Below are 23,630 nucleotides of genomic sequence, written 5' to 3'. Positions count from 1 at the left end.
CAGGGTTTTTTTTTCGGACGTGGAGATAAATCACAGCCGGCTTTGACCAAGTCTGGAACTAAAACACCTCCGAATTGCTTATCTTAAAACCTTTATTATTTCTCTTCTTAGTTCCTTAAACTTAACAGAACTGTCCAGCTGTCAAACGATTCCATCATTTCCATCTGTTTTATTGTATTCTAGCTTTCTACTAAATTGTTATTGAACCTTGAAATGGTTTAAAACTGTTTCACCTTTCTTGGCAAAGAGTGCTTCGAGTAAATATAGAGTTTAACGCGTGGTTACATTTTCTGTTATATTCAACTAACACCTTTTGCACGAAATTGGGATGTTTGTCGCACTGGAGAGAATCGAAGAGTTAATGTGGGAAATGGACTTTTCGTGCATGTTTGAGTAAGGTTAAATGTATAACACTGTATAAGTAATACTTCCGTTCGTTTTTTCCTCTTCATTGTCGATCGATAAAACGGGGAGCTAATCTTAATTAAAGCAATTAAATGTTTGGAAATGTTTTCGAGGGTTAGCTTTCCCAATTTAGGCCACATTTTTTTTTATTCAGTGTGTAACTTTTTACCAATTTTGTAAAGAGTACCAGTGCCGGTTTTTGTTTGAATCCGTCAACAAAATTAGGATATAAATGTCAACATTTCTATTCATGAGTGTGAGTGTGAACGTGTGTACTGTTAAATAAGCTGAAATTTCGCCGAATGTTTGATTGTGTGGTGGTGACTCTTGCTGCAAAAATCGCATCGTGAGTATTGTGTGACTAACGTAATTGTCATAGAAAAATAGTATCCTTTGGAGCTATCTGTCGTCAAATCACTGCTGCAGCGCATCATCCTGATCCAGCTGTATCGTCGTGTGGTTCGAGTACAGGCCGTAGTTTCCGCTTTGCTCGTAATCGTCGCCACCGTCGTCTTCGTCGGCCATCATGACGTCGGCCGGCGCCGATGATGGCTGTCCCGTCGATTGTGTTCCTTCGGCTGACGAAGACGAGACGTCCACCAGCGGCTCCATGCCTTGGTCGCCATCCTTTTGCTGCTGGTATAGCTGAATCAACCGGGTCAGATTGGACGATTCCCAGATGGCGGCCGATTTGCGAGCCTTCATCGTTTTACTGTGGATCAGATGTCGGTACAGATTAGTGTAGAAAAGCTCCGCCGGTACTTCACTTCTGTTCGCTAGCTGGATCGCCAGGTTGTCCGGTATAACGATATTGTCTGTAAGAAATCGAAAACAAAAAATGATGCCATTAGTGGGAATCGAACTCGGGCAAGGGCGAACTTTAAGGTCACGGACCAACTGTCTGCGTCTTAGCGTTTAATTGATTTGTGCTCGGGTCCCACAGGAAGATGTAGTACAGGGAAAGCATTATGGCTACCAGCGAGACGCACAGGACATAGGCGGCCACCGTCAGAATCCGGATGGCTTTCTGGTTCTGCTTGGCCTCGTACAGCCGGTCCTTGGAATCCTCGCCGGCCAGCTTGATCTTCTCCTCTGCCATGTAACTCATGATGTTTGTGCGTTTCGTTCGATTTCGATCACTCTACCGTTTAAAACATTCTACCGAAGAAAACATCAGAAGAAACTCATTCAAAACCGGTTCACAAACGCAGTAGGCCGAGAACCCATTTTTTGAGTAATGCATATTCGAATATTCGAAACACTTTCTCATTTACTGCCGATAAATTTAATTTCGAACATGAAAGCAGCGCCGCAAACTTCAATTGCCCATCGCTAATGCAAAAATCCTTTGCTCAGATTTAATTACATTATTGAACCCTCCCCTCTCCGGAGCCCCGCGAGTAAACATCCTCACAATCGCAGTAGCTGAGCAAGAGCAACAGAAACTGGCATTATTATTTAAATATACCTTCCTACGATACACCCAATTCCGCGTGTGCGTTTCATGACCGACTGTGTACCGGCAGATCGTGTTTTGATAAATAAATTATTGATTTTTCCGACCACCCCACCTCCCCTTATGGCCCATGCCACATTCCAGTGCCCTGGAGGGCGGGTTTGGAGCTACGTTCTAGTTTACTCGTTTTTCTCACGAATGCTACGATGAACGAACAACCGTCTGTCCGCTCGGTCGTCGTTATCAACATTGAAGTAGGCGATTACCCAGCAGTAGAAATCTTCATTAACCTTTCAAAAAGGGCGAAATTGCTTTTGTAAACAATGCACACGCAAAGTAACGACACCATCAGGTTGATCAATGTTTCCTCTACCAGCTGGCTTCGTTAAGCTGCAGGAGTCAGCATTTAAATCGGCAGTTGACGTAATTGTTTACAAAAGCAGTTTCGCCCTAATGAAATGTTGGCACCGAAATAGGTGGATCGACTTCCAGTGCCTACTGTATTTCGTTTTTCTTCACCGTCACTCACTCCAACACATGGACGGTGGGTGGCATCCGGTGATTTTGTGTTTTCGATGGTAGTTGGTTGTTCCTCCGTTCTTCCTTTTGGTTGTATTTACAACTGCATAACGATAACTTCCTATAGCGTGTGCTTCCTGCGGCGCTGGACTGGAGTATTGTTGTTTTGAACGAAATTAATTGCGGAGCATATGTTCTGCAACGAATTGTGCGCGATTTCTCCATGCGCCAGCCAGTCTGTTGGTCAAACTGTTGATGGTTGGAACTCCAAGAATGCAAAGAGCCACACAATAACACTCAATTTTGGGTGATTGTTATATGATGAACCCCTACGACAGCTGCCCAAGTCATGACATCAAAATCGTTATCGGAGGTCTTAACGCTCAGGTCGGCCAGGAGGAGGAATTCAGACCGCTTATAGGAAAGTTCTTGCCGGTGGAAGGGTTCCCATGAGTTGACCAGCAGTCTTGCCTTTGAGTCGCACACATCGCATACATCCCTGTACTACTTTCCGAACTACCGTCTGGCAACCAACTATCCAATACTGTTGACGGACAATTGCGGTCAGAAGAGACGGTCCTGCGTGAAGGTTGCGCAAATGCAGATCGCGCACTAGTAGCTCCGTAACTCGATGATTTTGTGGAAGGATTATTGGATGTTTTACTTCGTATGGCTGGGCCGAATTATGTAGACGGCCGCCCACACGCAAGGTTCCCTCTGAATCCAAAAAGGGATGCAATGCCGAAATGATATGCTTAGGTTGGAGACACTTACCCTTACGCAGCAATTCTAACTCTTGGCCGTATACCTCGTGCTGCACAGCTTGCAACAGATGTATCTTAGCTTGATATAGCTCGTCCAAAGTCAGCTCTCCAATGTGTCGCTCGCTGGTGCCTTGCTTGAGTACGACGGGTTTTAAGTTGTAGATCACACGGTACACGCATGCCAAGGAACGAACCAAAAGTGAAAAGCTGGAAAAATTAACGATTAGCTGCTGCTCAACCTTATAGTTGATTATTTTCGTCGTCAGTGTACACAACGATTTGATCGGTTTGACCTCCAACGAATCTTCGTCGACAACCTGTAGTGCTGGACTTCGCTTCCAACCGGATTCATCTTCTTTCAGCCACGGTGCTCCTTGAAACCATAGCTGATTGTTGACAAGTTCATCTGGTGATAGTCCACGCGATGCAACGTCTGCAGGGTTATCCTTGCTAGATACGTGATTCCAGCAGCTTCGTGGCAGGTAATCCAAAATTGCAGATGTCGTGAATAGCAGCGCTCCGTTCAACTCTAGACGAGGTAGTGACACTTGCTTGATTGGCGCCACCCGAGATTTAGCCGCAATGAGTACCACCGAAACGTTTTTCTTGATCATCGACTGTTCTCGCGTACACCACCGCAGCATATGCCCGTTCGGAGGCGTCCGAAAAACCATGAAACTGCACACGGTCCCGGCTTGGAAAAATGCATCGTGGAATTCGGATGGACTCGAGTAGATGAAGATTTTGCTTCACTGCTTGCCATTCTTGCTCGATGGCTGACGACAACGGGTTATCCCAGGCGATGTCGAAAAGCCAGATGTGTTGATAGAGAATTTTGATTTTGACTATTACAGGAGCCAACCATCCGAACGGGTCGAATAATCTGGAAGAATCTGATATCATCTGGCGCTTAGTGTTGACTCTGTGCGAGGAAAAACTAACCTTGAATCCATATTCATCTGGAGACGGATACCACAGGATGCCCAGTGCCTTCGCTGCCTCGTTGTAATCCGAAAGCTTCATATGTACGGGTTGTGCTTCGTCCGAAGAGTGGTTGGATAAAAGATTCTCACAATTAGACGACCACTTCCTTAGTTCAAACCCGGCTGAAGATAAGATTTCGACCACCTGCTGCTTCAGCCGGATTGCTTGTTCCTCGTTGTCTGTTCCGGACAGGAAGTCGTCGACGTAAAAGTCAAGCTTGATCCGCTCCACTGCTTCCGGATAAACAGCTTCGTACGGCTTAGCTGATTCTCTCATGGCCTCGATCGCCAAATACGGGGCTGTTTTCGTTCCGTACGTCACTGTACAAAGGCGATAGTGCTTCAACGGCTGATCGGGTTCTTCACGGAAGACGATACGAAGATAGTCACGGTCCGCTGGATGTACCAGTACTTGACGGTAGAATTTGGCAACATCCGCACGGAAAGCCACACGATGTGAACGGAACCGCAACGAAACTGTGAAGATATCAGCGTTATTGTTTGGTCCGGCCAACAGTCTGTCATTGAGCGAAACTCCAGATGATGACACACAAGACAAATAGTAGCACTCACCGCTAACCTTCTGAACTTCGGCTACCGGAACCTCCTCCATATGTCCGAGCTCCAAATATTCACGCATGAAGTTAGTGTATTGATTCTTGAACTCCGAATCCAGTTGAAATCGCCTTTCGATACATGTGAGTCGTTTCGTGGCCTCAGTGAGAGAATCGCCAAGCGCTGGCTTCGAATTATCAAAGGATAGTCTGACAATGAAGCGTCCAGTATCATCTCGTGTCAGGGTTGAACTGAAATAATCAGTAACCAGTTGCTCAGAAGGAGTAATAGTACGTTCAGACTACAGAGTTATAACATGTTATAGCGCTATCTTGATGGTGGTTTCTGTGTTGCAATTAGTTGACAACCGTTATAACATGTTATAACTCTCCAGTCTGGACAGCGTTTAAGCGATGGTGGTTTGAACATTTCCTCCTGTTCCCTAAATTGCTGCCATTTCGACGTGCAGGCTGAGAATTGCGTGGTTGCTTTGAATGACAGCTGCAGCGTCGTAGCGGCCTGCTACGATCCATCCGAAAATCGTCCGTTAGGCCACTGTTTGGCCGCTCTCGTTTTTGACTTGATCTCCCTCCAAGAGTGCAAGAAAAACGCCTGCTCCCAGAATGATGTCTATCACGCCTGGTTGATTGAATTCCGGATCCGCCAACCCGTCCAGTTAATTTAGAAGCTTCATGTTATCCACATCGAACGGCTGAGACGGTATTGTGGTAGTCAGTTTGCCAAGAACGTAGGCCTCAATGCTCAAGACTAGGGTGTCCTTGAACCGAGATGCAAGGCGCAATGTCACCACACCGCGTGTCGTTCCGACCTCTTGTTGACCCAGACCGTTGACTACTAGCTTGCCGTTCCTTCGTGGTAGTTGCAATTTCCGGACACAGGATTCTGTCACCAACGACGCTTGAGAACCGGAATCGATGAGAACTCTCACTGTCATAAAATCGCCATCCACCCTTCGCACCTTGACAACAGCCGTTGGCAGCAACGGGATAGATTTTTGCTTGTTCTCCGGAACTTCCGCCGCCAGTGAGACAATGGCACTTTCTTCCTTTGCAGGGGCCACCGCCGAATCTTCTTGTTGTTCTGCTTCCGGTTGTTCAGCCTTCCTCACCTCAGGACACAGCAGTGTATGGTGCCGTTGCTTGCAGTCGGAGTTGTGGCACACAGACTTCGACGTACACGACTTCACCGAATGGAATGGCCGTAAGCACACTCATATTTTTGAATTCTTCACACTGATACGTATTGTGCTCACTGGAGCACTTCGCGCACTTTTTGTCCGTTGTTGAAGTATACAGCGTCTTCAGCTTCGTCGAGATTGGCACCGATCTTTGTACTTCCTTCTTCGGTTCATTCACTGGTTTCTTCACGAACGCAGAACAAGTTTCGATCACCTCACAGCGCTTTTTGAGAAACGCCAGCAGTTCCTCGAATGTTGGGTTCTCAATCTCCACTACTTCTTGAGACCAACTGGCTCGTGTGTCCTTGTCCAGCTTCTCCAGGATGAGATGGATTAGCCACGGATCTCGGCTTTTGAACTCCTGCCCCAAAGCATCCAGCTGTTGCACAATCTCGTCCGATGTTGTAACTAGTCTGCTCAACGACTGCGGCGATGCTGGAGTTACGGCCGGTTGGGCCATGAATTCGTGAACCACTGTGAAACGCTTTTTATCGTAATGGTTGACCAGTGTTTCCCACGCTTTATCGTAAATTCACACCCGAGATAGGGAACTTGTTGACTAAGCGTTTGGCGTCTCCATCCAGATAGGAAAAGAGGTATTGCATTTTCAGCGCATCTGTAATGTCAGCCCGATTGTGGATTGTTGACACGTAGAGGTCCTTAAACGTCATCCACTGTTTACGTTCACCATTGAATGGCTGAATCTGGATGGCAGGCAACCGAACATTCAACTGGGGTGCACCATTAGACACCTCTTCTCCGTCGGGAAGTTTGATTGCAGCAATCGGAAACTTCGACAGATTTTCGACGGTTTTTGCTGTCATCGCCTGATCCAACAATAGCTTCCTTTGCGTCTCGATGAGCAGATGAAGTGCCTCCTTCCAATCGGCCGTATTGGCAACAGGTTGCTGACTCACGGAAGATCCAACTTCATCCAGATGGCTTTCGAAAATATCCTTGGCTCTGTAGAACATTTCGAAAAACTCCTCCCTGACCGAATGCACCGATGCGATGGCTACTGGGTCCTCCTGTTTCTCCTCGATGGAGCTCTGCGTTTCCCGAAAACTAGCAGCAAGCTCGTTTAGCTGATTCAGTCGGTCCCTGACCTCACTTTGGGACGGATTCCGCTCTTTGATGTTGTCCGCGACTGAAAGCTCTACCTTGATTTGAGCCATGAGGGCGTTCCTCCGGCTAATCAGCTTTTGCAGGTCCGACATTATCCGGTTAGAAGGACCAATGTTTGGGTATTAGCGAACTGTAGTTTTGCTGATTTAAAGCTTTGACTGCCTTTCGGAAATAGAAAATATACTTATTTTTTTTACTACGATTTCAAAAACACGTTTATTCTTCTGGACGAATGAAACAAACTAAATTCATGTGACATTCCAAATTGTTTTTTTCCGGAAATAGAAAATTGGTTCAACCCGAAGGTAAAAATACGGCGCTCGCAAAGTCGGGGGGTGCTTCGATACTGGAACACCATGTCTGAGGCCATTTTGAAATTCAATATGGCGGCATCCGGCTAGAGAAAAACTTGGAAATTCTGCCAAATACCCCACAAAACTGGTATTTTTGGAGTCGGGATGACGTGTTGGGACCGGAAATCGATGTCTGAGGCCATTTTGAAATTCAAGATGGTGGTTTCCGGTTGGAGAAAAACTTGAAAATTCTGTGAAATACCCCTCAATATGGGTATTTTTGGAATTGGGGTGACGTGTAGGGCCCGGAAAACGATGTCTGACACCATTCTGACTTCAATATGGCTGCTTCAGGTTGGAGAAAAACTGGGAATTACTGCCAAATTACCCACAGTATGAGTATTTTTGGAACCTTGGTGACGTGTAGGGTCTGGAAATCGATGTCTGAGACCATTTTGAAATTCTAGATGGCGGCTTCCGGCTGGAGAAAACCCTGAAAATTCTGTCAAATACTCTACAATATGGGTATTTTTGGAATCGGGATGACGTGTAGAGTCCGGAAATCCATATCTGACGCCTTTTTGAAATCCAAATGGCGGTTTCCAGGTAGAGACAAACATAAAAATACTGTCAAATATCCCTCAATATGGGTATTTTTGGAATCGTGTTGATGTGTAGAGACCGAAAATTCATGCCTGGCTCTATGTTGAAATCCACGATGCTGGGTTCCGGTAGAAGAAAAACTTGGAAACACTGTCAAATACACCACAATATTGGTATTTTTGGAATCGACGTGACGTGTAGAGCACGGAAAGCAATGTCTGACGCCTTTTTGACATCCAATATGGTGGCTTCAGAATACAGAAGAATAGAAAAATACGGATGGGTTTTCCGTCCTTACACGTCACTCCAATTCCAAAAATACCCATATTTACCCCCCAACTTGAATTTCAAAAAAAAGGCGTGAGACATCGATTTCCGGTCCCAACACGTCACCAAGATTCCTAAACTACTCATAAGGCGGTGTATTTGACAGAATATCCCAGTTTTTATTTAACCGGAAGCCGCCATCTTGGATATCAAAATGGCGCCGGGCTTGGATTTCCGGTCGATATACGTCACCCCGTTTCCAAAAATACCCATAGTAAGGGGTATTTGACAGAATTTCCAAGTTGTTCTCCAACCGGAGGCCACCATATCACCAAGTCACCAAGATTCCAAAAATACCCACATTGAGATGTATTTCACAGAATTCCCAAAGTTTTTTTTCCACCCGGAAGCCGCCATCTTGAACTTGAAAAAGGCGTCAGACATGGTTTTCCGGTCCCTACACGTCACCAAGGTTTAAAAAAATACCCAATATTGTGAGTGATTTGGCAGTATTTCCCAGTTCTTCTCTAACCGGGAGCCGCCATCTTAAATTTTAAAACGGCCCCAGACATCGATGTCCGGTCCGTACACGTCACCCCGATACCAAAAATACCCATATTGAGGGGTATTTGATAATATTTTCAAAAAACTTTTTTATGAAATAAATTCCAAGTAATGAGATTTTGTTACGTCTGGTTCGATTTACGAACCGCCGTGCCGCTGGATCGGAAATGGAGAAACTGACCGAACATTTTCAATTCATTTTAATGATATTTTTATGCATTATTTCAAACATGTGAACGCGGATTATGTTTAAGAAAAAAATAAAATATTTTAATCTACCTTGTTTGACATGGAATACGACTCGAAACGCATGTTCATAGTAAAAACTAAAAACCTGCGATCAAACTGATAAATGAACCTACAAAAACTGCGTAGGCCCTTTTCGAAAAACAAAGCAAACTGACATTTCGGCGAATGAACACCGATTCTCTTTGCAACTCACCTAAGACTGTAAACCATTTGCCGAGTTAAATTTAACTCGTGGTTAAAAGTGACATTTCGAAAGTTATTTTCTATGTTCGAAAATCCCCTTGCTATCGATCGACCGGTTTTCGACCCACGGTTGTCAAAATTTAACTTCTTGTCTGTCAGAAATAACCACGCTCGGATAGCAGGGTTAATCGATAACTTTCCATCTGTAAAATTTTAACCAAAAGTTAAAAAAAAATCCACCAAATGGTTCAGAGCCTAAGAATGAACCTCTCACGTCACCCGAGTCGACTGTCGGAATAGAGTGAGAAGAGTCATGTGACTGCGAGGTGACAATTGTCGTCTCACCTCATTCGCCACGCAGAATAACCCTGCGGATGTCACTTCACGGTGAAAACTTGTCACTTGTCGTCACGGTGAAGTGAGTCCCATTTGATTTGTACGGCAATCACGGCTCTTATTATGAGTATCACTTCCTTATCACCGTGTAGTAACACCCGTAATAAGGGCCGATATCGAGTGCGTTATCGGACCCGTTTGAAACTCGCAAAGGACTTCGACAAGGCGACGGTCTTTCCTGCCTCCTGTTCAACATTGCCCTAGAAGGTGTTATGAAACGTGCGGGCTTTAACATGCGGGCACGATCTTCAATCCGTCCAGCCAGTTCATCTGCTTCGCTGACGACGTGGACATTGTCGGAAGAACGTTTTGAGCCGTGGCGGAGCAATTAGGCCTATTCTGCGCGGCGTGTGAGGTGAGATGACTCGCTGTCACTAGTGAAGAGATAATTGTCACCTCGGGTGAGGTGACTCTCCATTTGATTTGCATGGAGACTCACCTCACCCGAGGTGACAATTGTCACTTCCTGTCACCTCACCTCACACGCCGCGCAGAATAGGCCTAAATACACCAGACTGAAACGTGAAGCAGAGAAGGTTGGATTAGAGGTGAGTACGTCGAAGACAAAGTATCTGTTAGCTGAAGGAACCGAGCGCGATAGGGCTTGCATAGACAGAAGCGTGACAATCGACGGAGCACGCTATGTCTGAAGGCACTTATTATACAAGTTGCATGTACCTCCGATTTTTTTTTCACAGGAAGTTAATATTGATGATAACAATCAAATCTGTGAAAGACTTAAAATATTTCATCTTGGGTTTTTTGAGAAAAAGTGTTTTGATGTTGATATCAGGTATGGAAAATCATTTACATTAATTTCGTGCATGTTGATAGTCAAAGTTATAAGCAAATAAATGTAAATAATTGCACAAAATTAATGTAAATGATTTTCCATACCTTCTGCCTTCGATATAAAACTATTCTTTGACTATACAAATCAATTTAAAATTGTTTCACAAGTGGATTCAAGTAGTTAATTTTCCGTTTAAGAGTTCTATTTGGCTTTCAAGTAACAACCATCTTGATTCTGACCACTTTGCGTAAGATCAATTAAAGTTGTCTCCTAGATCAACAACTATTCACATTTGTCATCCCTCATAAGTTTAAAAGAGATAACAATGGGCATGACAGTCAAAGACAGCCAGCTCTCAAGGACGTTGTTTACCCTCCTGACGATAATAGGTTAAGGTATTGTCGAAGCCAACATTTCCCCTATAAACAACATGTTGTCCGAGCTCGAGGATTTATGTTTCGTGATGAAGTGCGACATGACTTCATGCAAAGGAAAATCCTTCGCAATAGAGAATTAATCTGTTCTGATGTGTACAAGCGTTTAGGGGTTGATTGAGTACGTCAAAGGTCGACGTAAAGTGGACCCTACACGTTTGTTTTTATGGACAATAATCGTATTGTCAATACATTCTATATTGACGTCAATACATCGGTATTGGCAATAATTCTGTATTCACATCATCAATATTATTGTCAATAATTCCCCTTTGCGTCAATATATTGATTCGTGTGGGGTTCGCTTAATGTGGGAGAGATCATTTGCAAGATCGGGATCGATGACGGTCAAGGATCACTTGAAATCATCATGACCATCGAAGAAGGAATGAGCACTACCGGACTAAAAGACTCAGGTGTTCGCAAGTGTTTCATTCTTGCCTTTGGGTCCAGGAATTCAAGAGAACTGCAAAAACATTGCCCTGTTGTGGTTGAGGCTTGGATTACATAAAAGAAAAGCAATTGTCACTGGTGAGATTAAGATTTATGTTGTCCCATTATCATTATTCAACTCTTTTTTTTTTGTTTCAGGTGATCTCAAGGTTATCAATATTTTGGCTGGAGTAATGTCAAATAGTGCAACGTTTCCTTGCGCATTTTGCACGGCACGCAAGAGTGATTTAAGGACATGCAATGGCCTTGCACGAACACTTGGTTCCATCAGGACTTTTGCGAACAGTTGGAAAGAATCTGGAGGAATCAACAAAGATGCCAAAAACTTTTTCAACTGTGTAAATCAACCTGTTTTGTCCACCACCTGCTCTACACCTCTTTTTGGGTCTCATGAACACAGTTTACAACAACGTGGCCGAAAATGAGCCCAATTACGCTTCAAACTGGGCGGCTGCCTCTAATGCAAGTCGGCATGCGCAATTTGGATTCGCTAGACGTCATTGTAGATCTTTGCTGGATAAACGCACAGTTTTGATAGGAGGCAATCTAGATCGTCAGGTAAAGGTTTTAGACAACATGCATGCAATGATAAGTCATTGTTTTGGCGATGAGCTCAACGATGATTTCGAAAAGCCATAGATCTTTTTTTGTGAAAGTTGGCTTACCGCAAACCTTCCAGTAACCCCTAAATTCCATATTGTCAAATATCACATTAGCGATTTTTGTAAGAATACAGGAAAAGGATTAGCAAGGTTCACGGAACAAACAACAGAAGCAGTGCATCATGATTTCATCCAAACATGGAGTAACTTTAAAGTGGCGCAGAATCATGTTAAATACGAAGAGAACCTGTTGAAAGCTGTGGTTTCGTATAACAGCGCTAATTTAAAGTAATCTTCATTTTATTTGTTGCATCACATTTGCTTAACATTTTCATTATATATAGATATAGGTACTGATAAGAAATGATGGCAACTATTAAAAAGAATACAATTTGAGAAAAGAATAACTGTTTTAATATTTTACTTATAAATGCAAAATAAAACTATGGGAAAGTCATGAAACCTTATGGTACTCCCAATACTTATACTTTGGACTACTTTAACCACTTTTGAAACAATTTATATTATTATATTATTGATTTGTATTGTCAGAGAATAGTTTTGTATCGTTAATATTTGTTATACACCTTCATCGAAAGCCGAAGGTATGGAAAATCTTTGAACTAATTCAGTGTATTTATGTACATTTATTTGCTTTTAACTTTGACTATCAACAGAATTTCGTTAATAAGATGTGTCATTCTTTTATACGTCATTATATTGGCTCAAACTTTTGTGAATATCCCAAGTCTGTATCTCTAGTGCATGATGAACTAGAGCGAGCAGAACCCAATATTGTTTTTCAGTCAATAATTTACATTCTTCGAAAAACACTGATCTCTCTAGTTCGTCATGCATAAGAGATACAGACTTTAGATGTTCACAATAGTTGTAGCCAATGTTAAGACCTACCAATACCGCATACATTACTTAACAAAATTTGGTTTATGAAAAAAGTTATTGGCCAATAAATGTAAATGAATGCACGAAATTAATGTAAATGATTTTCCATGCCTGATATCAACTTCAAAACACCTTTTCTCTAAAAACCCAAGATGAAATATTTTAAGTCTTTCACAGATTTGATTGTTATCATCAATATTAACTTCCTGTGAAAAAAAATCGGAGGTACATGCAACTTGCATAATAAGTGCCTTCAGACATAGCGTGCGGAGATGAGTTCGAGGTGGTGGATGAATTTGTGTACCTCGGATCATTGGTGACGTCGGATAAAAACTACAGCAGAGAAATTCGTCGGCATTTTATTGCTGGAAGTCGTGCTTACTACGGACTCCACAAGACCCTGAGGACGGGTAAACTTCACCCCCGTACAAAATTACCATGTACAAGGCGCTGATAAGACCGGTAGTTCTCTACGGGCACGAGACGTGGACGATGCTCGAGGAGGGTTTTCGAACGACGAGTGCTTAGGACCATCTTTGGCGGGGTATGTGAGAACGGCGTATGGAGGAGAAGGATGAACCACGAGCTGGCTCAACTCTATGGTGAACACAGTATCCAGAAAGTTGTGGAAACTGGACGGGTACGATGGGCGGGACACGTTGTAAGAATGCCGGACAACAATCCCGTAAAAATTGTGTTTGCCTCGAATCCGGACGGTACAATACGCAGAGGAGCACAGCGACCAAGGTGGTTAGACCAAGTGGAGAAAGATCTAGGAAGTGAAAAAAGAGTTGATTCGATTTGACAGAACCAAAGTACCACAATTTTCGGGGAGATTGACATTACACTGGAGCTGTCAAATAGTTCCCGGGGTGGACTTAAGCAAATTACCCAAACACAGGGCTGGTAGCGAGTCACTTATTAGTGACTTGGTCACTTTTTTCAAGTCAGTCACTAAAAAGTCACTAAAGTCACCTTTTCTTGTAATAAGTCACTATTTTCAACTTTTTTTCGCGTGAATTTATTTCAAGGTTGATTATTCTTTGTGTTGTGACGTTTAATCGTCTTTCTCTATATACAGGATGTCTACTCATTTTTCTGGATAACATTACCTGAGTTTTCCAAGTAAGTAAGCCCAAGATCTAAAAATATACAATGTCTTGAAGTTTCGTATTCCATGTACATGTTCAAGAAATTGAAAATATTCAAAGTGCCAGAATTAAGTAAACAAATAAATGATTTATTTCAAGTTCATAATTAGCTTTATGAAAGATTAGAGATCTTCAACTCCATCAACTTTACAACAATTGTAGGAACTTTGGAGAAGTTCTGAGGAATGAAAGGAAATGCTGAGAATTTCAGTGAAGCTCTATAAACAAACTGCAGGAACATAAGGGAAGTTAACACGCTGAAAATATGGGAAACTTACTGGAAGCTGTAAGAACCTCAAAGCGGTTCTTTTATGAAGTTCCTAGAATTTCAGAGAACCTAATAGGTGTCAAGTGAACTTGAGAAATTTAGAAAACTTGAGGGGTATTGGGCAAATTTTTAAGAAGTTCTAAGCACCTCAGAAAAGCTAGATAGATTAAGTTCCGGAGATGAACCAGCTGAAAATCTCCTTAATAAAGACAACCAACCAACCAACCAGATAGATTAAAAATCTATAATCGTAAATGGAGGATGTGCTGAAAACAAATCGAGAACCCTTAAGATGTTCCGCGAATTTCCGGGAAGTACAGAGACCTTCAGAGAATTTATGAAACTTATGAAATATTTCAAAAACTTCACAGAAGTATAATGAATTTCAGGGAAATTCAAAGGTGTTTACGGGAATTCTATTTATTTCCTAGCAGAACCGAGATCTTCAATAGAACTAAGAGCTTTGTGGAAGCTTCGAGAACATCAAGACAGGTCAGAGAATCAAAGTCCATCAAATAATTACAAGGAAATAGTAAAACCCATATAGAAGTTTCGAGAAACTCAGGGAATTTCCGGAAACTTCAGAAAAGCTCCGAGGGACTTTCTGGAACATATTTTAAGGGTGTTATACCATGGAGATTTCGAGAACTTAAAAAATACGAAAATTTGATCCTAAGTTGATAAGAGAACATCAACAAAGTTCCTTTAATTAAAGACAAATGTGAGAACTTTAAGCAAGCAGCGATATCTTCAAGACATTCAGAGAACTCCTAATAAATTTAGATATTTTTAGATAGTTTCATGATATTCAGCGAAGTTCCGAGTACTTCGAGGACGATCAGATAGCTTCAGAATAATCCCATTAACTTAAGAGAATTTGTAGCGACTAATAAGGAGTTCCATGGAATTATGGGGTATTCCAAGAATTCTATGATTGATCCGAAAACGTCAGAAGCGTCAGGGAATTAAGAATATACATCAGAAAATTTGCCGGATTATTAAACAAATTTAGAGAACTTAAGGTAAGCATAGATAAGTTCAGGGAAAATTAGCGATTGTTAATAATGGTTATAATACTTAAGGAAAATTGTTGAAACTTCAAGGCAAATCTATTAATTTCAGTAAAGTTGTAAAATACTCACAAGTTCAAGGCAGTTTAGAGAACTTTGAAGAAATTCAACAATCGTTTAGGTACCACGAAAGTCTAGACTATTGAAGAAGTTTTAAATTAGTGTCGATAATTTAAGGGCTGTTCCATGAATTTCAGAAAAATCTTGAGAACTTCAGTGGAAATCATAGAACTGTATTAATTATTTCGTTCTAATTCCATGAAAATTGCGGGAGCACAAAAGTTCCAGAAATTTTGGAAAACTTCGAAAACTTTACAGAAGAACAGTGGTCTTCAGAAACATTTCGAGAACTTCTTAGAAATCTACGGAGTTTAAGAGGAGATCCACGAACTTTTTTATGAACATTAGCAAAATTCGGGAGCATCCTAAAAATTGGTAGAATCTCAGGGGGGGAGGTCAGTTCCATTAGTTTCAGAAAATTAGTGGGAAATTTAAAGCAGTTCCCAGATTTTCAGATAACTTCAGAGACGTCAAAAAGTTAATTGAGGTCTTCGCATAAGATCAGAAGTTCACTGAAGCTTAAACATTTTTAGGACCGCATGAGAACTGCAAAAACTTTAGAGAAGTTTTGAGAATTTCAGAAAAGAATACAGAACCTCAGAGCAGTTCCGTTAACATGAGAGAAGTCACATCAATTTTAAAGAAATTTAGGAACTTCAGCGAATTGTTAAACCTTTAGAGGAAATCCATGATCGTTAGAAAAATTGAGGAAACTTTAGAAAGTCCTATAAAGTTCAGGGAAGTTTGAATTTGATGAGAAGTATTGTGGGCATCAGGCTAGTTTCTCAAACTACAAAAGAACTTCAAGGCAGTTTCAATAACTTCAGGAAAAATTTGGGAACATTCAAGTAGTTCTGAAGCCTTCAGAATAGTCCATTCCATATCTAACGGAGATTTCCATTGAAATATTTTTTTTATTTTTTTAGTTTTCCTCGGAATTACCTTGAAATTTTCCACAATATGAACACTTAGAAAAGATTCTCCGAATATTTATTGAATTAATTTCCGATTTCCTTTTGAATCTCACTCCTTTCCTTGGCATTCTACTCACATTGAAAGTCTCCTAAGAATTCATTGGCATTTCTCCTAACAAATTCCTTCGATTTCTTCTCATAATTTGTTTGGCAAACTCTCCTGAATTTATTTTCCAAATTCCTTCGAAGATGTCCTGGAGTTATTATTAGACTTAGTTGTAATCCTCCTTTTAGTATTTTAATACAAATTTCAATGACTTATGATCTGGATTCATTTTCTACCACAAATCTTATGAAATTATCCTCAGAATACCCTTGGAGTTATCATTAAAATTTACTTTTAATTCAATTCAGGGTTTTCTTGAAATTCTACTCAAAACTATCAGGCTTCACATGAAAACAAAATTCCTCAGAACTACCTTGAAAACAGATAGCATATGATGTTTTTCTGAAAGATCTTTTTCCAGAACTCCCTTGGAATGAGGTCATTAGAAATAATAATAAAATTCCACGAGCCTTTAAAACTGTGCATGGAATTTGACTCCAGATTCTTAAAACTTCTTGAGGTATTATAGCTTTTGTGTGCCATCATATCGACTACTTTTCTTCTCTTAGGTCACTTTTTAGTCACTATTTTAACAACTTTAAGTCACTATTTGGTCACTTATTTATTTAACATGGTCATTAAAATCACTATTTTTGACAGCAGTGATCACTACCAGCCCTGCAAACAAGGGGTGAAACAAAAAATATTAAAACCTGTTTTTTAAATAGTTGAAGACATGCTTGAAATGCACAGTTGTACACACCAACTGCTCATTTGTTAATAACTTTTCAATCAGTTGTTGAAATTAGTTTTTCTTTATAGTAATTTATAGATCAGGATCATAGTTTACTATAGATATGCAAAGAGTAGGTAAATCTTATCATTTGAATCAACACCAATGAATTTTTACACGTTAAGTCCGAGATGTACAGCGAGCATTTCTCACTTCATTTTTACAACACAAAAAAAAATATAGTTTAATTCTAGAAATAATATCTATTTTTTTTAACGTACCTATAACAAGCTTACATTTTATTCTATCTACTGCTTCAAAAAGAACTATGTTTCGTCAACTGTGTGCAAAGTTATTAGCAAATGAGCAGTTCGTGACCAAAACTGTGTATGCCAAGCATGGTTGAAGATGCTAATTTCAAATAACAGACTAAAGTGGTAATTTTTATACGATAGATGAGGAGATGAAAGTATAGAATTGATAGTTCCGTTAGAGTACGGCAGTGTGAAAATTGCATATAGAGAGTAGAAAGCGAGCAAGAACAACTTTAAGAAGGTACAAATCGGTTTGATCATCTCTTTACCAAATTCCCCGGTTGGAGAGGAATGGTGAGGGGTATTCCCCCCCGCCACCACTGGCAAAAAGAGATGATCACCGACACGCTCAAGTACCGACGATGTGTTTGAAACAGTTCTACCGATTTTTACCGCACTCCAGTTGTTATCTGAAGGAAAGCCTTCAGTCGTAGGTTTGGAAATTGCAGCTATTGTTACCTCTACCACGGTATGTGCTCCTGTCATCGTCGACTTGACGTCCTCGAGGGGACACGGGCTCGCTTTCTACTCTCTATATGTAATTATCACACTGCCGTATTCTAACAGAACTATCAAATCTATCGTATAAAAATTACCACTTTAGTCTGTTATTTGAAATTAGCATCTTCAACTATACAAAACGTTGACTTCACGCAGAAGTAATACTAAACATATAGTCAACGTGTTATTTAAATTCTCAATTTTAAATAAATTTCCAAAATCTCGAAGTTCGCAACTCCATAAACTTATTAACTCAGATTGCGCCCAAAACGAGCTAAATGTAGCCAATATTAAATGCAAGCAACAATACCCTGGTGAGTGGTGAGTCCATATAGGGCTGCACCAGTATGAAGAAGGGAGGGTGCAAAGCAAAGAAAGAAAATGTGAAAAGGAAACCTCGAATTAGGACACATCACCCGTGTAATCGTGGCACCACCGCGCACATTCCCTTATGTACGGCCCACAGGGATACCCTTTAGCATTTAGACGAGACCATTTTCTTCCCCCACATCACCCCTCCGTTTGTTATCTTTATCCAGCGATTCCAATCTCCTTGTTTGGCGTGACGAGGTAGAAGTTTTGGAATGTCATTGTTATGGAGCCAGTGTGAACCATACGGTCTCTATGTACCTACTACGATTGGCCCCTCCATTTATCACTGAAGTAGATCTCCCCGACTGACAGATTGCACATCATCTGCCAACACAGAACGCTCAGTAGCGTCGTAAAAAGATGAATTATTACCCGGGAGCCGCTTTTCACCAGATTCAATAAATTTCCTCTTTACGATTTTCTTTACGGAATAAAATATTGTTTTGATTGATCCGAATCACTTAAAAGGCAGAATGTGTGCAATGCATTACTCGAATCGGGGTTCGCCTGCTTATGGACCGACAGATGAATAATTTATAGCCATCGGCCAGACCTACTACGATTCGGCTTTCCGCGTTTCTCCTTATTGCCGTGAGTAGGCATTCGATTAGTAGCGAGCACAAAAGAATAACAAATCTGGTTCGTGTTTATCCAACGCGCGTAGCACCACACTCTAGAACATTTCACCCCCACTTTGGTCCTCCGCCCATCGGCCACCTCCTCGCTTCAGCAAATCCCACACTTTAATTATACCACAGGTTCCCTTTTTTCACGTAAGACTCCAGCGAATAAAAAGAAAATCTGCACACTCCCGCCGAGATAAAACATAACCACCGAGTAACGAAAATTTATTGCTTTCACCACCACCGAACCACTTAAACGGGCGAAATTATTTGCGATTCGCGGCTCATTTCCAGCTGCAAAACCACTTTCCAATAGCGAAGCCAATTTTTAATGCGAGTGCGAAAGTCCCAATAAGAAAGACCACGGAATCGACTAACAATCCAGATCGAATGAAAACTTCTCGCTCACTGACGTCGGATCGGAACGAGTGCGGAAAATTCACACCGAGGAAAACGAATCTCACAGCACACGTGTGTTTTTTGCCGTTCGGGCGCTCTCTCGCTCCCACAAGTTCACATACATGGGATGGAAGACTTTTCCGCTCGCACTCTCTGTTTATTTGCGAGGCTAAAAGGGGAGATCTGGAAAATCTTTCAAGCCCCAACATTTACTACTGAAGCTTGATTTACGGAGTAGATGTTTCCCATTATATCAGAATGTTACCGAACACCATCAAAGCAACCCCCAACTCAGCATTGCGACGTCGATTTGTTTTGATTTTGAGTTGAAAAGAGTAGCCTTCTTGGTGGCTTATTTCCGCTCGCAGCAGCTATGCGACGATAACAAAACAAAGCATATTCAGCTCTCCCCGCCGCCAAGGCGCATGCGTTTCTCGGTGTTGACAATTGTGCTACATCAGATAGGGTAAATGACGGGTTTGGTAATACCTTATTCTATTATCGTCAAGGTGGTAAACAAAGTTCTTGAGAGCTCAATTTTGGCATGCGGATACATTGTGCTTCAGAGCATCTATTGGCCAAATTTGAGTGCTCTAGGACTTTGCTCACCCCCTGACGATACTAGGTTAAGGTATTGCCGAAGCTGACATTTCCCCTACCTATTCCATTGACTGCTGCTAGATGTTGTTCTGTTCATCTTGGATGAAAGATTAAGTGCATTCAAATCAAACGGGACCTGCAAAGCATGATGAACTGTGTTGTTATTGTTTCGTATTGTTTGAGGAGCTCTCATGTGGCAAAAGGTAATGAAACCTGCCACTTGTTAGTTTTGCGTGCCTTTGCTTTCTTCGAAAAGTGAAGACGCTTGGTACTTTACAGCACGGTACTATAAGTCGCTTTGGTGGAAACGCATGGTGACTTTCTCAATTAAAATAAAAACGTCATCCAAGAGGGTGTTGTGTTTTAGTAGAGTCAGTCACGGAAGTCCGGATCGCAAACAAGGACAAGCACTAACTTCTCAGTTATTTAGAGAATCAAATTTAACTTTATTTTACGTTTTATTAGAGAAGAATATATAACAATGTTTCTCTTGTGGTTGCTCTTTTGTTCTAACGCGCTCGGTAGTCAATCGCCACGTCGAGCCACGTTCGTGTAGTTTTGCTCGTTTCGGTTGGCAGCGTCCAGTGCTGCCAGGTTATAACAGCTCTCCCCCTGGTAAAGAAGTTTCTCCGTGATATCAGAGGTTGAGCCGTGTCGGTGGTCGAATAGTCCTCTTCGAGCGTCGCAGACCTTGGTCCACCAATAAATCACCTGGGCCCGTAGACCTCAGAGATTCAGCGTGTTCCCTCGCACTGGATACCGGCACCGTTAGGGGTCGGATGGGAGTAGGGGGTTTTGCAGTAGTAACGTTGGGTGTAGGATCAGGAATGTCTTCGTCATTTGTACTGTCTTGGGGGTTCTGAGCCCTTCCAGTTCCAGGAACTGTAGAACCAGACGGAGTTACTGCGACAGTCAGACCACTCACCGCGCGCAAAGAATTCAGACGTTGAAGAGCTCGCAATCCCTTGCCCAATGCTTCGTAGCTGGTCGATATGGCGCTTCCATACCCGGCCATCATCAAGCAAAATTAAGTAATGCAATTTTCCAAGACGCTTCTTGACAATACCGAACTCCCATTTATTATCTTGGACATACTCACGTGCAGAAACTCTTGATCCAATTTCCAATTCGCGAACTTTAGCTACAGTTTCACGGTTCTGCAAACCAGTGGACGGAATCATGAGATCCAAACGAGAGCGGATTTGACGGCCAAAAACTATCATGGAAGGGGAAAGTCCTGTGGCAGGACGAACCATTTTTCTGTACGACATCAAAATAGAACACAGCTCAGCATAAACCTGAGACTTATCGCACCTAATGGCCTTCAATTTCAGTTTCATTGTCTGAATGAATCGTTCGGCTTGGCCGTTTGTAGCCGGATGGTAAGGTGCACTGAACTTATGAACAACACCGTTCATTTTCAAAAACTTTGCGAAATCTCCTGATGTAAATTGAGGACCATTGTCGCTCACGAATACGGAGGGAATACCGTATGTACTGAAAAACTGTCTACATTCTCGAATTGTTGTTTCAGTTGTCATATTCTTGACAATATGTACATCAGGCCACTTAGAGTGAGCGTCAATGAGAATTAAGTAATAGTAACCCGCATAATCTGCATGATCCCGTTGAAATGGTTCTGAAGGAGTCTCCCAACAGTGAAACAAAACTTTAGGAGGATTCGATCTAGTAGCTTTACATGATGCACAGTTTTCGACAAGATCCTCGACATCCCTGTCAATACCTTCCCACCAGCAATAACCTCGCGCAAGGGATTTAATTCTGGAAACTCCGAAGTGTGGTAATACAAATACAATGATAATACAATCTTTCTGAAGGCTGAATTCTTCCTGACTGACTCCGAAGCGAAACTTTGCATGGACCGTCCTACCAGGTCTCAAACCACGAATCAACTCACGCACGCTACTATCCGCAAGAGTGGCAGGTCCTAACTCATCTACTGTTAGGGGCAAAGTCTGGATTGAATTGATTTCAATTGCATCAGGCTCCTCGATTTCGAATTCTGGATCAGTAACAGCTACTGGTAGACGGGACATGGCATCAGCATTGCAATGGTCAGATGATCGGCGGAATCGAATCTTGTAATCAAAATTCTGCAGAAAAGCAGCGTAATGCTGCATGCGCATTGCCGACATCGTTGGGAGGCCCTTACTTTCCGAAAATATTTGGCTAACTGGCTTATTGTCAGTCACCCACGTAAACTTGCGCCCGTACAAGTATTGATGAAACTTGCGAATCCCGAACACAATGGCATAGGCTTCTTTATCGATCTGTGAGTAATTTTGCTGAGTGCGGGTCAACGTTTGAGAAGCATATTGCAGCGGTTTATCAGTTCCATCAGCGAACTGATGGCTGAGAATGGCACCGACACCGTAGGGTGAAGCATCAGTGGCGAGTATCAACGGCAACGTTGAATCAAAATGAACTAGAAATCAGATTGCATTTCCCTTTTCACCAAATTGTAAGACTTGTCACACTCTTTAGTCCATGAAAACGGAACATCATCCTTCAGAAGATTATTCAGCGGATAAAGGATTGTGCTCAAATTCGGGAAGAAACGACCGTAGTAACTTACGAGTCCGACAAACGAACGCACCTGTTCCTTGTCGTTCGGGACAGGCATGCTTTGAATAGCATCCACCTTCCTTTGAAGCTTATGAATTCCAAATTTAACAACCAAATATCAAGGCCGAAGTAGTCCTTTGTGAGTACTGAGAGTCAAAAGACCTCTATCCTCAGCTCGGACTTCAAGCTGCAAATAAGCCTGTGACAAGTCTATTTTTGAGAATCGCTCTCCCCCGGCAACAGCTGCAAACAATCGTCAACCAGCAAATGGGGATTCACAGTGATCTTGTAATCACCACACAGCCTGACCTTGCCGCCAGCCTTCCTAACTGGAACGACAGGTGTAGCCCATTCAGAATGGTCAACTTTCTCTCAGATACCACCTTCTACAAACCTATCAATTTCTTTTTCGACAGCGTCTCGAACAGAAAATGCCACTGGTCTTTGTTTAATGTACACATGACGCAAACTCAGCGAAGCCTGAATGCCGGTAATTTTACCTACTTTTCCATCAAAAACACGAGAGTATTTGTCCAACAGATTTTTCAAATCGAATGAACTCCGGGCTTGAAAACGCTATTGTAATCGATATCCAATCGAAGTAACCAGTCACGACCCATTATTGGATGTCTGTTAGACTCCGCCACATACAAAGGTAATGTGAGCTCATCACCGTCTGAAATTATTTTTACAAAAATTTTCCCGAAAAAATTAATGTCGGTGTCGCAATAACTCACCAATCTAGTCGTAGTCGAATGTACTGCAAAACTCGAGAAGTATCGTCTGTGGTCCAAGGAACTGATAAGGGAAACGGGTGATCCGGTGTCCACTTCGAAAGTCAGCTTCTTCCCGTCGATCGTGAGATCCAGCATGAATTTATCAGCAAACCCTGGCAAACTACGCAGCTGGAAAACATCCTTGATCACCGGTGAATCTTCGATGTGGTGAGTAACAACCCTCTCCGAGGTCCTCTCCTTGTTGCCACGCAGTTTCGACTGGCAAACCTTCTCCAGGTGTCCCTTCTTCTTGCAGAAGTTGCACACTGTTGACTGGTGTCTGCACTTATTAGCGAAATGATCCGTATCACCGCATCTGTAGCAAGCTTTCTCCTGTACATTCGGCTTCGGTTTCACCTTCGGGGCTGGTGACTTCGGAATCACCTTCTTCTTCTTCTGTTTTCCGTGTTCC

At 42.1% G+C, this 23,630-nt stretch overlaps 2 protein-coding genes across 4 annotated transcripts; both read right to left on the bottom strand.

The window, feature by feature from the left end:
- Positions 1-89: 89 nt before the first annotated feature.
- On the bottom strand, positions 90-19,249 carry inaF-D. Of its 3 annotated transcripts, none has more exons than XM_065220338.1 (3): positions 18,788-19,249; positions 1,300-1,563; positions 90-1,220 (listed from the first exon to the last, which is right to left on the bottom strand). In XM_065220338.1, exons 2-3 carry the CDS (start codon positions 1,511-1,513, stop codon positions 820-822), a joined length of 615 nt encoding a protein of 204 aa, XP_065076410.1. In that variant the 5' UTR covers positions 1,514-1,563; positions 18,788-19,249; the 3' UTR covers positions 90-819. The 3 variants fall into 3 exon arrangements, with proteins under 3 accessions (XP_065076410.1, XP_065076409.1, XP_065076412.1); XM_065220337.1 differs by having other exon boundaries at positions 18,792-19,249; XM_065220340.1 differs by having other exon boundaries at positions 18,795-19,249.
- On the bottom strand, positions 2,796-4,404 carry LOC135699959 (uncharacterized). Its single transcript, XM_065220284.1, has 3 exons — positions 4,087-4,404; positions 3,155-3,761; positions 2,796-3,097 (listed from the first exon to the last, which is right to left on the bottom strand). Exons 1-3 carry the CDS (start codon positions 4,402-4,404, stop codon positions 2,796-2,798), a joined length of 1,227 nt encoding a protein of 408 aa, XP_065076356.1.
- Positions 19,250-23,630: the final 4,381 nt, after the last annotated feature.

This window comes from Ochlerotatus camptorhynchus, unplaced genomic scaffold (genome assembly GCF_037179485.1).
Source record: "Ochlerotatus camptorhynchus isolate MF236.1 unplaced genomic scaffold, CSIRO-AGI_Acam_v1.1 ptg000124l, whole genome shotgun sequence".
Classification (NCBI taxonomy): domain Eukaryota; kingdom Metazoa; phylum Arthropoda; class Insecta; order Diptera; family Culicidae; genus Ochlerotatus; species Ochlerotatus camptorhynchus.
This window is presented reverse-complemented; position numbering and strand designations above follow the sequence as displayed.

Coding starts and splice junctions, on each gene's coding strand:
- inaF-D (XM_065220338.1), bottom strand. CDS start 1,513: ATGAGTTACATGGCAGAGGAGAAGATCAAGCTGGCCGGCGAGGATTCC. Junction 1,221..1,299: donor CGCTAAGACGCAGACAGTTG/GTCCGTGACCTT, acceptor GATTTCTTACAG/ACAATATCGTTATACCGGAC.
- LOC135699959 (XM_065220284.1), bottom strand. CDS start 4,404: ATGAGAGAATCAGCTAAGCCGTACGAAGCTGTTTATCCGGAAGCAGTG. Junction 3,762..4,086: donor CAGATGAATATGGATTCAAG/GTTAGTTTTTCC, acceptor ACGCGAGAACAG/TCGATGATCAAGAAAAACGT. Junction 3,098..3,154: donor GTTAGAATTGCTGCGTAAGG/GTAAGTGTCTCC, acceptor TTTTGGATTCAG/AGGGAACCTTGCGTGTGGGC.